This window comes from Protopterus annectens, chromosome 3.part1 (assembly GCF_019279795.1).
Source record: "Protopterus annectens isolate FY-2018-M chromosome 3.part1, PAN1.0, whole genome shotgun sequence".
NCBI lineage: Eukaryota > Metazoa > Chordata > Ceratodontiformes > Protopteridae > Protopterus > Protopterus annectens.
In genome coordinates, this window is record NC_056732.1 from 1,902,279,959 (window position 1) to 1,902,296,443 (window position 16,485).

Here is a 16,485-nt window from a genome sequence, read left to right on the forward strand (position 1 = left end):
TGATTTTGAAGGGCCTGATTAAGCCCTCCTTTGAAGAGGCCTTATATTCTTCTTCGTCTTCTAGTGTTAAGTCTAAGCCTTCTAAGGCCAAGAAAAGATCTCCGGCTCTGTCTGCCTCTTTGGAGCTGCCGGAGAAGGTTTCAAAAGTGGATAATACTTCCTCCTTGGCTCCATTGTCCTCGGGGCCGCAGGAGAAGGCTTCGGAAATGGATATTACCTCCTCGGCTCCATTGTCTTCGGGGCCACAGGAGGTATCTGTTGTACTGGAGTCGACCTCGGCTCCAATATTATTGGAGCTTATTCGGAGCCGGTCACCCAGTGTCAGGCATGAGTCTCCAGGTAGGAGATCTCCTTCTATTTCTTCCAAATCCTCTAGGCTGTCTGATTTGGATGTGGATAGGGTGGTCCAGAGGCTCCTGCAGTCGCTGGTGTTAGCAAAACTGTTTTCGGCTCTGACCCAGTCGACTCCGGAGCCAGTCCTTATCTTGGTCCCGATGATTTCTCCTCCGAACACCCATGTGTCGTCTGAGCCGGAGTGCTCCGCGCCGAGTGATGTTTTCGTGTCAGCTCCGATACTCCATGCGAGTTTATCGGAGCCGGTGTCGGCTCCAACCATGTCGGTTCCATCCTCTGGTTTCGGTACTCGGGTTTCCTCAGTCAGACCCAAGGGGGATACCTCGGGACTCCTGTCAGTTCCGAGCCTCCATCTCGGTGCATCGGCTCAGGGAATCTCAACTCTGGTCGTGGTCCTGCCTTCGAGGCCATGAGGAGCACACTGACCAGATCGTCAGTTACATCACCTGGATCGGTCACTCCTTCCCCCTATACCCCGGCTAGAGCCTCTGACGCCCCCCTAACCGTGGATGGCAGAGCCCGATGGTCTGGGGATATCCTCTTGAGCAGTCCCCTACTTCCTGAGGGCCCCTCAGAGTCAGTGCCTGAGGAAACCCCTAGAAAGAAGTTGTGCAAGAGGAAGCACATAGACTCCCAGGACGAGTCTCTCACTTCTGATACCGACCTCAAGGAATCAGAGGGGTCCCCCAAGTCGTCCTCCGATGACGTTTCTTTCTCCGGCATCCTGGAGATTTTGAGGCAGAGAGGTGACTGGCCTTCCAAGACCCCCTCTCAGGAGGAGTCGGTATTCCTCAAGGCCTTCGGAGCTCAACCCTCCGCCTCCTGGGTGTCTCCACCCTTCGACGAACTCCTGGATTTGATTTGTCGAAGGGTGTGGGAGAACCCTGATTCCGTGGAACCGGTGCCCAGATGTCCAGATAAGTTCCTTTCTGCTCCCCCGGGGAAAGAGTTCCTGACGAAAGGGGTTTCGGTAGATGCCTTGATGGTGGCGGCAGCCACTCAGCAGGAAGTTGCAGAGGCTTCTTCTTCCGTCCATCCTCCTAACAAGGAGTCCAGGAGTATGGACCGGTATGGGAAGCGTACCCTGCCTTCGGTGACCTTTACCTTGCGGTCACTGAATTACCTCTGTCATTTCACTCGGCTCCAAAGAGATCTCCTTAAGGAGCTAGGAGATACTCTGATGGGTAACATGCCTGAGGCGGTAGCGCAGACTGTTAACTCCCAGTTGTCTACCCTTGGTTCCATTGTCAACTCGTCCATGAGGCTCATATCTTATGCAGCCGAAGGGGCGAGTAGGGCAGCTAGCTCAGGTGTAGCTCTCAGAAGGCAAGCCTGGATGCGCCTGTGTCAATTCGCAGAGGCCTTTAAGTCTTCCTTCACTGACGCCCCCTTTGATGGGTCCTCTCTCTTCGGGACCAAAGTGAAAGACATATTCACCAGATGCAAACAGGAGGGAAAGAGCCTATCTGCCGTAGGGGCCCGTTTCTCTCTCCCTTCTAGGCCTTACCCCAAGGCTCAGAGAGAAGGTAAAATGTGGTTCAAAAAGTCTCAGAGGTCCTTCCCTACAGCTCAAGGTGAGTCCCCCTCCAGAGGCAGAGGAGGGGGGAATTATTCCTGAAGACGCCATCCTAGAGGCAGAGGAGGCCCCCGCAACTCGGGAGACCGCGATTCCTTTTGCGGATCTTCCTTTCAGCATTCCTGAGGCATTGCCCGACTGTGCTGTTCCGGAGCCAGTCAGGGGCCGAATTTCATTGCACCCGGAAGCCTGGGAAAGCATCACCCAGGATTGTTGAGTGCTCCGGAGGTTACACTATCCCATTTTTATCAACACCTCCTCCAGTCAGAAGAATCCCGGATGTTCCACCCAGTCAACGGGATCAAGCAGCACTAGAAGTTGCAAAGCTGCTAGAAAAGGGAGTCATCCAACCAGTCCCCTCAGACCATATCGGATCAGGAACTTACTCAAGACTCTTTTTGGTGCCGAAAAGAACAGGGGACCTGAGACCCATTCTGGATCTCAGTCGACTGAATCACTGCATTCTGAAGTCCAAGTTCTGAATGGTCATGCTTCAGTCCATTTTTCCATTGCTGGAAAAAGGAGTATGGATGTGCTCCATTGATCTCAAGGATGCCTATTACCACATCAAAATGGACAAGGCATCCAGGAGTCACTTACGCTTCCGGCTAGGAGCCAGTCACTTCCAGTTTTATGCCCTGCCCTTTGGTCTCACCACAGCCCCCAGGGTGTTCACCAAGTGTTTGGCAGTGGTGACAGCTCAACTGAGACGTCGGGGATTCCAGGTGTTTCCGTATCTGGATGACTGGCTACTAACCACCCCCACCAGGCATCTGCTCGTTCAAGCCAGGGAGATTACCATTGCACTTTGTCAACAACTAGGAATTACTTTGAACTGGGGAAAGTCTGCCTTGCTGCCCTCACAGCGTGTTGTTTTTATAGGCGCAGAGCTAGATTCTGTTCAAATGTGGGCCTTTCTGCCACAAGAGAGAATAAGAGTGCTGCAGTCTCAGATCCACACACTGTTGCCCCTCAAAAGAGTTCAAGCCAGGTTAGTTCTCCAGCTTTTGAGTTCCATGATCGCCACCATCATGCTGGTGCCTCTGGCCAGGTTACACATGCGGATCCTACAATGGCTCCTTTTGGTCCAATGGTCATTTCAGAAACGTCCTCTTTCCCACTTGATACTTCTCACGGAACAGTGCAAACAGGTCCTCCGCTGTTGGCTACATTCCACCAATCTGGACAAAGGGAGGAGCTTGATTCCTATGTCTCCAGTGGCCATGGTGACCACGGATGCCTCCCAGATGGGGTGAGGGGGGCATTATCTTGGCAGGATGGTCCAAGGCACGTGGCAAGATCACAAGGTACACCTGCACATCAATGTTCTGGAGATGAGAGCGGTGTTTCTAGCGTTGCGTGCACTCCAAGACTCTCTACCTCTGGGAACAATTGCAATTCACTCGGACAACATGTCCGTAGTGTGGTACCTGAACAAGGAGGGGGGAACCAAGTCTTATCCCCTCTGCAGAGAGGCCATGCGAGTGTGGCATTGGGCAGTATCTTCCCAACGGTTTCTAGTGGCAACGTACATTCCAGGAAAGTCCAATGTAATAGCGGACAGGCTGAGCAGAGCTATTCTGATGCCTAACGAGTGGTCCCTGAACAACCGAGTGGCGGTTCAAATTTTCAACAGGTGGGGTCAGCCTTGCTGCGATCTCTTCGCCAGTCCCCTCAATGCCAAATGCAGCGAGTACTTCACACTGATCCCCCCACAGGGGGAGTCACCCAGGGACGCTCTAGCCCATGATTGGTCCCCCTGTCTGGTCTACGCTTTCCCTCCGTTTCCTCTGTTACCAAGAGTGATTCAGAAAGCCATATCCTTGGGAAGCAGGATGATTCTTATTGCTCCACACTGGCCTCGACAAGTATGGTTCCCCTTTCTTCAGCAGTATGCAGTGGACGGTCCTTGGACTCTGGACCCAGTGCTAGACCTCCTGATTCACATGTCAGAACAACTCCATCCATCCCTGCAAACCCTCAGGTTGACGGCCTGGCTGCTCCACTTCCATCACTAGTTAGACGATATTCCTTTTCACCTGAGGTGGTACACATCTTGTCTTCGTCTCATAAGTCTTCCACCAGAAAGATTTATTCCAGCAAATGGAAGAGATTCTCCATTTGGGCTCAGGCCCAAGGTTTGGACCCCTTTACAGCCCCAATTCCATCGGTCTTAGATTTTTTAGCCATGCTTTTCCGTCAGGGCTCTACGCCCGCTACCATTAAAGTGCAGTTGGCTGCAATTTCCAATTTTCACACATCTTACGAGCCCTGTCTTATGGGCCATAAACTCTGTAAGGCCTTCTTGAAAGGCATTTGGTTACTTCGCCCTCCTGTTTCAGAACCTGTCATGCCATGGGATCTAAACCTTGTGCTACAAGCCATCACTTCACTGCCCTTTGAACCAGCTGCCACCTGTGAATTGAAATTCTTATCTTGGAAGACGGCGTTTCTAATAGCCATTACATCGGCCAGAAGAGTATCAGAACTTCAAGCTCTGTCCATTAAACCTCCATATTTGACCTTTCATAAGGACAGAGTTTCCCTGAGACTTAACCCGTCCTTCCTTCTAAAGGTGTCATCCACTGTTAATCTCCATCAATCTATTGAGTTACCAGTGTTCTTTCCAAACTTTTCCAGTAAAGCAGAGTTCAGTTTCCATCAGTTGGATGTGCACAGACAACTGAGGTTCTATTTACACAGGACTAAGCATGTTAGGAAGTCTGATCGGCTGTTTGTGTCCTTCTCAGAGAACAGAGCAGGTTGTCCTATTTCCAAGTGCACAATTTCTAAATGGATCAAAGATTGTATCTCCTTCATCTACTCGTCAGCAGGCAGAAATTTACCTTTTCCCATCAAAGCTCACTCTACCAGGGCAATGTCTACATCAATAACTTACCATGCCAGGCTTTCATTGGATGATATTTGTGCTGCGGCCACCTGGGCCTCTCCTCACACCTTTATTACTCATTACAAGCTGGACGTGGCTTCTAGCGGCTGGGCTTCCTTTGGTTCTACGGTTCTCAGGAGTATCTTCCTATGAGCCTCCCAGGATAGAGGTGCTGGGGACGCTGTCCCGTGAGTCAAGAATGTAGGCGAGATAGGACCACATAACATCAGTTAGTTATGTACTCACCATAACGATCGATGTATGTGGTCCATCTCGCCTACATTCTTACGTACCCTCCCACCTGCCCCCTTCCTAGAGGATTTGGAGGAATATTGGCTCTGTGATCCCTTCAAGGTCAGTTGTTTTTTTTCTTCCTTTGGCTGGAATTCCTTCCAGTGTTGGTTGTGTATGGGTTATGATTGGTATGGTTGCAAACAAGATCTGGGGCTAGGGCGAGGTGCATCTTGGGATACCGGGTTAGCCCAGCCAATTAGAGACTTCGTGCTAGAGAAATAGTTGGCCGAGTCGGAGCCGAGAACCTGTGAGTAAAGAATGTAGGCGAGATGGACCACATACATCGATCGTTATGGTGAGTACATAACTAACTGTTTTGCAATTTTTAACTTTTGAAGTTAAATGTATTTCATTCAGGCTTCTTTTAAGAGCTTTGAATTATCATCATCAAATGGAAAGTATCTGGCAGTCATATTTGTCATTTTGGGTTTATTTTCAATTGCAGATAAGTGAACTTCAAAATAAAATACAAGAGAATCAACAGGCTATTGCACTTGAATGTGTAAAGGCTCGCAATAAATTTTCAAAAAAGCAGATCCGTAAAAATTGCAGACGTGGATTACAAGTAAGAGTTATTGTTTATTTATTTATTATATTATTATTTTTTTGCAGTGTTGTTGCTTGAGTTTACTTTATTACAAGAAAACTTAGGATGGAATTTCTCTTTTTTTGTATTATTATGGTAAATGTTATACATAGAATAAATATGTATGCAAGCCATTCTTGGTGAACTTATAAAGGCTACATTCATAGTTTCTAAAACTAGGCCAGATATTTGTGTGAAATGGTACAAAGTCCAGGATCACACCACTTTTGATGAGTTTGTTTGCTACCTTTGTTAATACACAGTATGGGTGGTGATTTATTAGCAGTCTGTTTACATCTTTTTTCAAATTGCAGTTAGACATGCTACCTTTGTTAATACACAGTATGGGTTGTGATTTATTAGCAGTCTGTTTACATCTTTTTTTTAAATTGTAGTTAGACATGCTACTTTTGTTAATACACAGTATGGGTGGTAATTTGTTAGCAGTCTGTTTACATCTTTTTTTTTTCAAATTGCAGATAGGCATTATGTCTGTATGTTGAAGGTTGACTTTAACAGAACCTGGTATGTGAACTGAACCTATTAATTGCCACTATTGAATTGAATGTTATCTTGTTCACTGCCCTCAGCTGCAAGAACCAGTATCTCTTTTATATCCAAAATGTATTACCCAAACAAATTCAATGGATTAAAAAGAAATGCATATTACCATTACCTGCTATGTGCAGAAAGTGCTCATCTGAGAAGCCAGAGATTGTCTGTACTAAGAGATTAGGTTACCCCAGGTTGTCCTATTCAGAACATCTCAATTTAGAGGAGTGCCAGAGTAAATAACATCACTAATAAAAGGTGCCAGAGAAATGCTGCTGTACAAAGATAATTAGAAAATTGCAAAATTGGATGTTTTTCCTTATTATTTATCTGAAAATGCACTGATATACCCAAGCATGAGATCAGGTTTGAATTCCACTCATTGCAGATCTTTTAGATCCTTATGTTTGACCTCTTTCAGTTGGCAGAAACTAGATCAGAATTATCCCCTTGTTATGACATGCAACTCTGTGTCTGCATGGGTTTCTGTATGTATGGACTGACCATAGATGTGTATGCTGAGAGAGAGAGAGAGTGTGTGTGTGTGTGTGTGTGTGTGTGTGTGTGTGTGTGTGTGTGTGTGTGTGTGTGTGTGTGTGTGTGTGTGTGTGTGTGTGTGTGTGTGTGTGTGTGTGTGTGTGTGTTTCCTGCAGTGGACTGGCTTCGTAGAAAGTATGTTTCTCCTCTTATGCACACTGAGTGCCAGAGCTTATCTAAACAATCCTATCTTAGTTTGTGATTTACTGTGGAGTTGACTGGTAATAGAAGTTTTTATTTGAATTTACATTTTATTTTTTACACTGTTTTTCACTGTTTGTAGGAAGGAATGGATAGCTTCTTGACAAGAACATTTACTTTGCTATATATTTTGTTGTTTTACCTTTAAGTTTCACTGTTGGTTGATAGAAAGGGATAGGTTTTAAACAGGCAAGCTCTAGCCATCCCGAGGGGCCTAGTCAGCTATAGTCACACAGACTGCAGATAGGACAGTCCAAAGCATATCTAAAAAATCATATCTTGTTGTGGGATTTATTGATCTTTACTATTAAAAAGAAGTGCAACTGCGAGCAATAGTGAGCACATGGTGTAAAAGAATTACAGCTTTTATCTGATTTTCAGAACTTGTACGGTGAGAACAATAACTTTACTGTACTTTAGTATTTAGTTGTATCTTGCTTGTGTGATTTTTCTGATATAAGTTTACTTAAGTTTTCTTTGAATTCTGTGGTTACTGATTTTGATTATTTTGTATTTTATAATTTTTGTATGATTGAAGCTGAATAAAGATTCCTTAAATGAGTCTCACATTAATGATTTGCTAAAGCACAAATATCTTGTACAGTGTAATACATATTCTTCTTTCTTCAGCTGTTCCCATTAGGCGTCGCCACAGCGGATCATCTGTTTCCATTTCTTCCTGTCCTGTAAATCTTGCTCTGTCACACTAACCACCTGCATATCCTTTCTCACCACATCCATAAACCTTACCTTAGGCCTTCCTCTTTTCCTATTACCTGGCAGCTCCATCCTTAGCATCCTTTTCCCAATATACCCAGCATCCCTCCTCGGCACATATCCAAACCAACACAATTTTGCCTCCCTGGCTTTGTCTCCAAACCGTCCAACCTGAGCTGCCCCTCTAATATACTGATTCCTAATCCTGTCCATCCTCGTGACACCCAATGCAAATCTTAACGTCTTTAACTCTGCCACGTCCAGCTCTGATTCCTGCCTTTTTGTCTTTGTCACTGTCTCCAACCCATATAACATAGCTGGTCTCACCACCATCTTGTAGTCCTCCCCTTTCACTCTTACTGGTACCCGTCTATCACAATCACTCTTAACACTCTTCTCCACCCACTCCACCCTGCCTGTAATCTCTTTTTCACCTCTCTTCCACACTCACCGTTACTCTGAACTGTTGATCCCAAGTATTTAAACTCATCCACCTTCGCCACCTCTACTCCCTGCATCCTCACCATTCCTCTATCCTCCCTGTCATTCACACACGTATATTCTGTCTGGGTCCTGCTGACCTTCATTCCTCTCCCCTCTAGAGCATATCTCCACCTCTCCAGGGTCTCCTCAACCTGTTCCCTACTCTCAGTACAGATCACAATGTCATCATGTTCTGGTGAGATTAATAATGTTAGGCAAAGAGCAAATAGAACATATCTAGGAAATGATATGACTATAGTCTGTAAAGACCATTAAGCTGCTAGTGTTATGCTTGCCAGGAGCAAAAATAGAAAATTCGAGACAAGCTGTGGAACGCCTTAATGTAAGGAAGTACAGATCTGTTTTTATTCATTTCGGTATAAATAATCTCATCTGCAAGGACTCTCTGACTGTTAGTAGGGAGCTTACAGCCCTCATAGATAGCATAGCTTCTACTGGTGTTAGAACATATTTTTCACAAATCACATATAGAAAGAATAGTCAGGTCACCATGAATGAAAAGATTTTTTGAGTAAATACCGACATGGAAAAAATGTCCCATTTTAAAAAAATGGAAATGTGTACAGCATCCAAGCCTAGTGTGGAGCGCAAGTGTGTTCAGACAGGATGGCGTACATTTGTCAAGATCAGGGAAGATAATTTTTGCAGTAGATATTTTTCAATGTTTGACAAACACTGTGCAGGATTTTTGCCAGGTAAAAAATTTAACAGTTCACAGATAGCAACATTTGATGCATCTCTGATGGTTGTTAATGCTAGGAGCATTACTAATAAAGTTTTTTTTTTTATTGAAAAATTTGCTAACTTTACACATGATTGATGTTATTATTCTTTGTAAAACATGGTTAAAGAACAGTGACTGGAAACCAGTTCTGTCAGGATATAAATATTTTTACTGTAACAGACATTCTAACAAAAAAATCAGATGGAGGTGTTATGATAAGGATTAGATAGTTAAGAGACCTGATTATTACATGTTCAATGATAACACCAATACTATAGACTATGTAACTGTGACAATAAATACAACCCTTGGAAATATAAGAATTGTTGTATTATATAGACCAAGTCAAGTACTGATGACCTCGAGGAATTCATACGTTTATTGCATGAAACACAGCTGAGGACTGAAATTTACCAGAAACAGACTGGAATAATATTGAGTCAATAACATCAGGAAGGAAATTATTCACAATGTATGTTCAGGAACAGCAGATCTGAAGTAGGAGATTCATTTGTCTGCAACCTGTGGGTTATGGATCCGATATCGGATCCGAACCGGCATGGTTTACCAGCTATGGATCCAAGCTCTCAGCTCCTCCCCTCACCCATAATGCCCTGCTCTACCCCCATGACCTCAGATCTTGTTTGCCGCGCATGGTGACCAGATTGTGTTTTTTCCAGCTCTCCAGCTAAGTGTTATTTCTAGTATATAAAGTGCTTAAAGTTAAAGTTTTTTGTTAAATTTGTGTGAAAGTGTAGGTTTCCCTGTTATATTATTACTTTTTTAGAGTTTAAAACTTAATTTTAATATCCCTCCCCTCGCTGGTAGCATAGTGTGTGTTTGGGCCTGTGAGTGGTTTTTTGTTACTTCACTTTTTTAGTTATACTAACTTGTTTGTTTGCTTTTGGGATGTCTGAGCAGCCCAAAGCTATTTTCTAAGTGCTCGAGTGTGGCCATAAGCTTTCCCAGCTGATGGCCACACTGGTGTGTTAGATGCCTGGGGGTTGAACACCTCACATCTGGATGTTCCATTTGTGCAGGGTTCAACCCCAGGGCATTGAAGGAGCGGAGGTCCAAGCTTGTTTTGGCGGGTCTTTTACCACCAGACTCGGCTCCGGCCTCCGCTCCTGCAGGGGTAACCGTTGCCACGGTTGTCCCCTCTCCGGCTCCCCTCCTCCTCCTGGGACTCAACCTCCCTTTAGTGGTTCGGAGGAGAGGGAATCTAGGAAGAAGGACCGGAGGGAGAAGCACCATAAGCGGCGGGCCGAGACCTCTGTTTCGGCCCCGCCAGCCAAGCGGGCTTCTCCCCCGGCCTCCTTGTCTGCTGGCTCTCCCCCTCCTCGGCTCCGGTCTCCAGTGTGTTTTCACGGGACCTGAGGAGGAGGAGACCCGATCTCCGTCGAGGCTATCGAGGAGGCACTCAAGGCCTACCTCGGTAGCCTCTTCGAGATCAACTTATAGCCTGTCGGACGCTGATCTGGATCGGATGATGAGAAGGTTCATCCAGGCCCAGATGCAGATGGGAGTGCTCTTGCCTCCCCCCCCCTCTGGGGAGCTCGACCCTTTTCAAGCCAATTGCTCCTTCTCCGACCCGCTACCGGGTTGGAGCAGTTGAGCCGAGCAGCCGGGCGGGGTGGGTCGGCACCGACAGTACTTGGTACTTTGGATCCGACCCTGCCCTCGAGTGCATCGGATCCGACCTCTCGGAGCCTGGATCCGAGCCTCGGATCCGGGGGGATAAGTGCTCCTTCGGCGCCATCTGTGTCAGAGCGCACAGTCCCTTCGGATCCGAGTGCTTCGGCGCCGGCTCCGATCCACTCCTCGGATCTGAGGGGGAGCCGATTGTCGGATCCTTTGGTCGAGGTCGGCTCCCCTTCGGCATTTGATGTAGTGGAGAGGGCCCTGTTGAGGGTCTCCGGACCCCCGGCACTTGTTTGGCTCGTCCGCTCCCTCTGCACTGGGTCAGGCTTCCACCATCCGGCCCTTGGGACAGCCCGCTCCTGTGCCCCAAGTTGTTCCCCTGGAACAGGTTGCTGTTTGCGAGGAGTCCTCTGACAGCCCCCCAGAGGATGTTCCTCACAAGCATACGTGCAAAGGGAGGCACATTGACTCCCCCGAGAGTCTCACGGAAGACACGGATTTGGAGGAAGGGGAAGGCTCCCCACGGTCACCCCCCGAGTATGTCTCATTTGGAGACATCATGGAAATGCTCCGCATAAGGGGGAGGTGGTCTGCCCTCAAGTCTTCCTCGGACGAGTCCGTGTTCTTGGAGGCATTTGAAGCGGGCCCATCTACCTCTTGGGTGTCCCCTCCTGCCGACCCCCTGGTGGACCTCATTACCACCAGGGCGTGGAAGGAACCGGACACCGTGGAGCCAATCCCTAAAAGGCCCGACCGGATCCTCAGTCCCCCGGCTGACCGTGCCCATTGGAGTAAGGGGCCTCCGGTAGATGCCATGTTGACGGCGGCGGCCACCAAGAGGGAACTTGCTCAGGAGAGTCCCTCTGTCCATCCACCGAGCAAGGAGTCTCGGATGATGGACCACTTGGGGAAGCGGATGTTTAGTTCAGCGACCTTCTCGGTAAGGGCGCTGAACTACCTGGCACACGTGATTAGGATGCAGCGTGATCTTATTAAAGAATACTCTGCATCTCCCCCAGAGTCCATGTCGGAGGAGGACAAAGTTCTGCACTCCACCCGCATGGCCACTCTCAGGTCAGTTACCAATACCTCTATGCGGCTACTCTCCCATGCTACGGAAGGCGCCGCTAGAGCCGCAGGGGCAGGTCTAGTCACTAGACGTCAGGCCTGGCTCCGTCATTGCGATTTCTCAGAGCCCTTCAAAGCGTCGTTTGCGAACACCCCCTTCGATGGTTCTGCCCTCTTTGGCAAAACTGTTCGCGACACTTTGACCCAGAGCGAGAAGGACGGGAAGACGCTGTCTGCCGTCGGAATCCGCTTCTCTGCACCCCAGAGGCCCTATTCTAGGAACCAAAAGGGTCAGAAGAAGATGTGGTTCCAGAAGTCGCAGCAGTCCCAGCCTGCTCCGGACAACCAGTCCTTCCGTGGCAGAGGAGGACAGGGAGGACGCCGCCCTAGAGGCAGAGGGGCTCCCAGGAACTTCGGGTCCAGAGAACCTTTCTCTGAACGGCCCGCGCAGCAACCCTGAGGGGTTGCCCGGCTGCTCCACTCTGGAGGCAGTCGGGGGGCGTTTTTCGGAGCACCTAGCGGCATGGGAGTCCATAACATCAGACCGCTGGGTTCTCCAGATCATATCCAGAGGATACCGCATTCCCTTTCGTCACTTACCAAATTTAAAGTCCCTCCCCGACGTTCCACCCGGTCAACGGGAGGCCGCTTTGGCAGAAATTGGACATCTGCTAAAGAAAAGAGCCATCCAGCCCGTCCCCCCAGACCAGATCGGATCAGGGTTCTACTCCAGGTTCTTTTAAGTGCCAAAAAAGACGGGGGATCTAAGACCAATTTTAGACCTTTCTCTCTTGAACCTGGCAGTTCCCAAGGAGAAGTTCCGAATGGTCACTCTACAATCTATTCTCCCCCTTCTGGGAGAAAATCACTGGATGTGCTCCATAGACCTCAAGGATGCGTACTACCATATACTAATGGACAGGTGCTCCAGGAGGTTTCTCCGCTTCCGGCTGGGAGCCAGTCACTACCAGTTCCGGGTCCTTCCCTTTGGTCTCACCACAGCCCCCAGAGTGTTCACCAAAGTATTAGCAGTGGTAGCGGCCCACCTGAGGCTTCAGGGGGTGCAGGTCTTTCCCTACCTGGACGACTGGCTCCTTACCGCCCCAACAAGGCATCTACTACTATTAGCGCAAGACTCCTTTCTCCATCTTGCTCCCAGTCTGGGCATCACTATAAATACAAAGAAATCCAACCTAGCACCCACACAGATCATAGATTTTATAGGGGCCAGGTTAGACACAAGGAGTTTAAAAGCCTTCCTCACTGCGGACAGAGTTCAAAGTCTGCAGCTCCAGGTGCGGGCCATTCTCCACTCAAGTTCAGTTCCAGCGGAGTTGGTCCTGAGGGCTATAGGGTCCATGGCATCTGCTATAGCACTTCTTCCTCTCGCCAGGTTCAATATGCGCATCCTCCAGTGGACACTCTTAGTACAGTGGTCATACCTTGCTCTTCCTATGCATCATCCCATTGCGATCAGCAAGGCTTGCAAGCGGTCCCTCCTGTGGTGGCTTCACTCTCCAGATCTCCATGGAGGCCGCCCATTTTGTGCTTCTCCCCCTCTCGCCACGGTGACCACGGACGCCTCCCGCCTCGGGTGGGGGGGGCATTTTGCAGGCCGGACCGTCCAAGGCACGTGGAACAATTCAGAGACCTTACTGCATATCAGCGTTCTAGAGATGAGAGCAGTGCTCTTAGCGTTGCTAGCACTTCAGGACTTTCTTCCCTTGGGAACAATTGCGATTCAATCGGACAACATGTCGGTTGTCTGGTATATCAACAAGCAAGGAGGAACCAGGTCTTACCCTCTTTGTCGAGAAGCCATGAGAGTTTGGGAATGGGCAATCTCCACCAGCCTCTTTCTCATAGCAACGTACATTCCGGGTCGGTCCAACATCCTGGCGGACAAGCTCAGTCGCACCATTCTCACCCCTTACGAGTGGTTTCTCAATACTCAAGTAGCGGAACGCATATTCGCACGGTGGGGAACTCCTTCTTGCGATCTTTTTGCCTCTCCCTCAAACACCAAGTGCGACAGTTTTTTCACTCTGATACCTCCTCCAGGAGGTTCCCCAAGAGACTTGGCCACCCGGTCTTCTGTATGCTTATCCCCCCTTGTCTCTGATGCTCCAAGTTCTTCAGAAAGCCTCTCGGGTGGGGTGCAGAATGATTCTCATTGCTCCATTTTGGCCTCGACAGATCTGGTTCCCCTTCCTAAGGTCTCACTCGGTGAATCCTCCTTGGATTCTAGATCCCATTCCAGATCTGATATCTCATCCATCCCACTTATCTCCTCCGAATCTGGACAACCTGAAGCTGACCGCTTGGCTGCTCCAGTTCCACTCTTGATCAGGACTCCCGGTATTTCGTCCACTGTTAAGGTGATCCTAGTGGCAGCTCATAAACCATCCACTAGGAAAGTCTACCGTAGCAAGTGGAAACGGTTTTCTTTGTGGGCGGAGCGGCAAGGCCTGAACCCCTTCACAGCTCCTCTCCCTTTAGTGCTTGATTTCTTAACCACTCTTTTTAATGATGGTGCCAGCAGTTCCACGGTCAAAGTACAACTTGCGGCAATTTCACATTATCACATTGGTCATGACTCCAATTCACTCATGTCGGCCAAGTTGTGTAAAATTTTCCTTAAAGGTACTTTCCTTCTCAGGCCCCCTGTAAAACAAGCAGTTCCTCCCTGGGACCTTTCCTTAGTTCTCCAGGCCTTGACCGCCCCCCCCCCCTTCGAACTGGCGGCTACGGTAGATCTCAAATTCTTGTCGTTCAAGACTGCCTTCTTAGTAGCCATTACTTCGGCCAAGAGAGTTTCAGAGCTCCAAGCTTTATCAGCTAAACCTCCTTACTTGGTCTTTCATCCGGACCGTGTTTACCTCAGGACCAACCCGTCCTTTCTTCCTAAAGTAGCTTCTGAAGCAAACATTAACCAATCCATTAACCTCCCTGTTTTCTTCCCTAAGTATGAAAACAAAGGTGAATACAAGCTTCACTCCTTAGATGTTCACAGGCAACTTAGATTTTATCTAAACAGTACGGCTGGTCATAGGCAATCCGACCAGTTGTTCGTTTCCTTTGCTAAATTTAATTTGGGCAAGCCAATCTCTAAAGTCTCACTGTCTCGCTGGATTTCACAATGTATCTTATTGGCTTATCAAGCTTCAGGAAGGCCCGCACCGGAGGGTATACACGCCCATTCATCCCGGTCAGTCTCTACCTCGGCAGCCTTTAAGGCTAGGATTCCTCTAGATGATATTTGTGCAGCAGCCATGTGGGCTTCATCTCATACTTTTATTTCCCACTACAAGTTGGATCTTGCATCTAGGGGTAGAGCATCCTTTGGCTCCGGTGCTCGAATATCCTTCCATGATGGCCGCCCAAGATTCAGGTAGCTGGGGATTCTGTCCCACAGGTTGCAGACAAATGAATCTCCTACTTCAGATTTAGAAGTTATGTACTCACCATAACGTTCCATCTGAGTAGGTGTATTCATTTGTCTGCAACCATCCCGCCCTCCTATCCCCCTGGCCTTTCAGTTTCCTGCATATGTTCTGTTACCCTTTTTCAGGGTGTTATTGCTTTTGGCAAACTCGATCTGAGGTCATGAGGGTAGAGCAGGGCATTATGGGTGAGGGGAGGAGCTGAGAGCTTGGATCCATAGCTGGTAAACCATGCCGGTTTGGATCCGATATCGGATCCATAACCCACAGGTTGCAGACAAATGAATACACCTACTCAGATGGAACGTTATGGTGAGTACATAACTTCTAATTTCTTCAGATTGTAAAAAAAAAAACTACCAGGGAACGGAACATACTATACATTGTTTGTGTTCCTAAAGAAATTACTGGTACTTCAAGTCAAGTTTTACCACCGTTGTTATGCAGTGATCATGGGGTTATAAAGGTTAATTTGTTTCTAGATAATTCTGCCAAACTGAAATCTAAACCAATGCACAGAAGGTTAATTACAGATTATATCGGAGCAAAACAGTCACTATGTAAAGTTAATTGGAGTGATGTGTTCAGTGGAAAAACTGCAGATGGAATGTGGAAAGTTTTGAAAGAGAAATTGTTTGAATGCAAAAAAAAAATGTTTAACATCAGGAGCTAGGCATACAATGTCAGGGGGATATACTTCCATAAGAACAAGATACCTGATTAAAGTGAGAGACAAAAAAATACAAGACATGGAAGACAGGTTGAAGTACAACTCTGAAAGCTGAAAAAAAGCTGGATAACAAATTAAGCATAGCGTGAGACAGATCAAGAAAAAAATTGAAGAAAATTTATATAAAGATATTGAGCATAATAAGAAACCTTTTTGTAGATACTTAAGATGTGGAAGGAGTAAAAACATACAAATTGATAAATTGTGTGTACATTCTAAAATTTGTTCTCAGACACAACAGATTATAGACATGTTTACAAAATCTTATGCAAAACAGTTTGGCTGCACAAAGGAGGTGATAAGTAGGTCTAGTGTTATTCAGGTAACCCTCAGATACTGGAATCAAATTAGATTATATTGAAAAAGAACTGTGCAAACCAGATCCAAACAAAGCACAGGGAGGAGAAGGAATTCGTAATAATGACCTGAGAACACTTCAGCAAGAACTTACAGTACCATTATATCTATTATTTACTATATCATATAAATATATAGAGATTTCTCAAGAGTGGAGATATTTGCTTATTAAGCCTGTCTTTAAGGGAAAGGGGATTAGGACAAACCCAAAGTCATATAGACCTTTAAGTCTACTATTGTGTCATGAAAAGTAATGGAGAAGGTATAATTGGATAAGTTATTGTCAGAATTGGATAGGTCAGGACTTGAAA

The 16,485-nt window shown here is 47.2% G+C and overlaps 1 protein-coding gene across 1 annotated transcript in view; it reads left to right on the plus strand.

The window, feature by feature from the left end:
• LOC122798817 overlaps nucleotides 1-16,485 on the plus strand; it is a 3,666,270-nt gene that overhangs the window by 1,372,507 nt on the left and 2,277,278 nt on the right. The window contains exon 11 of the mRNA XM_044067940.1: nucleotides 5,565-5,679. Within this exon, the coding sequence (XP_043923875.1) occupies nucleotides 5,565-5,679 (115 nt within the window). The remainder of the gene's footprint in view (nucleotides 1-5,564; nucleotides 5,680-16,485) is intronic.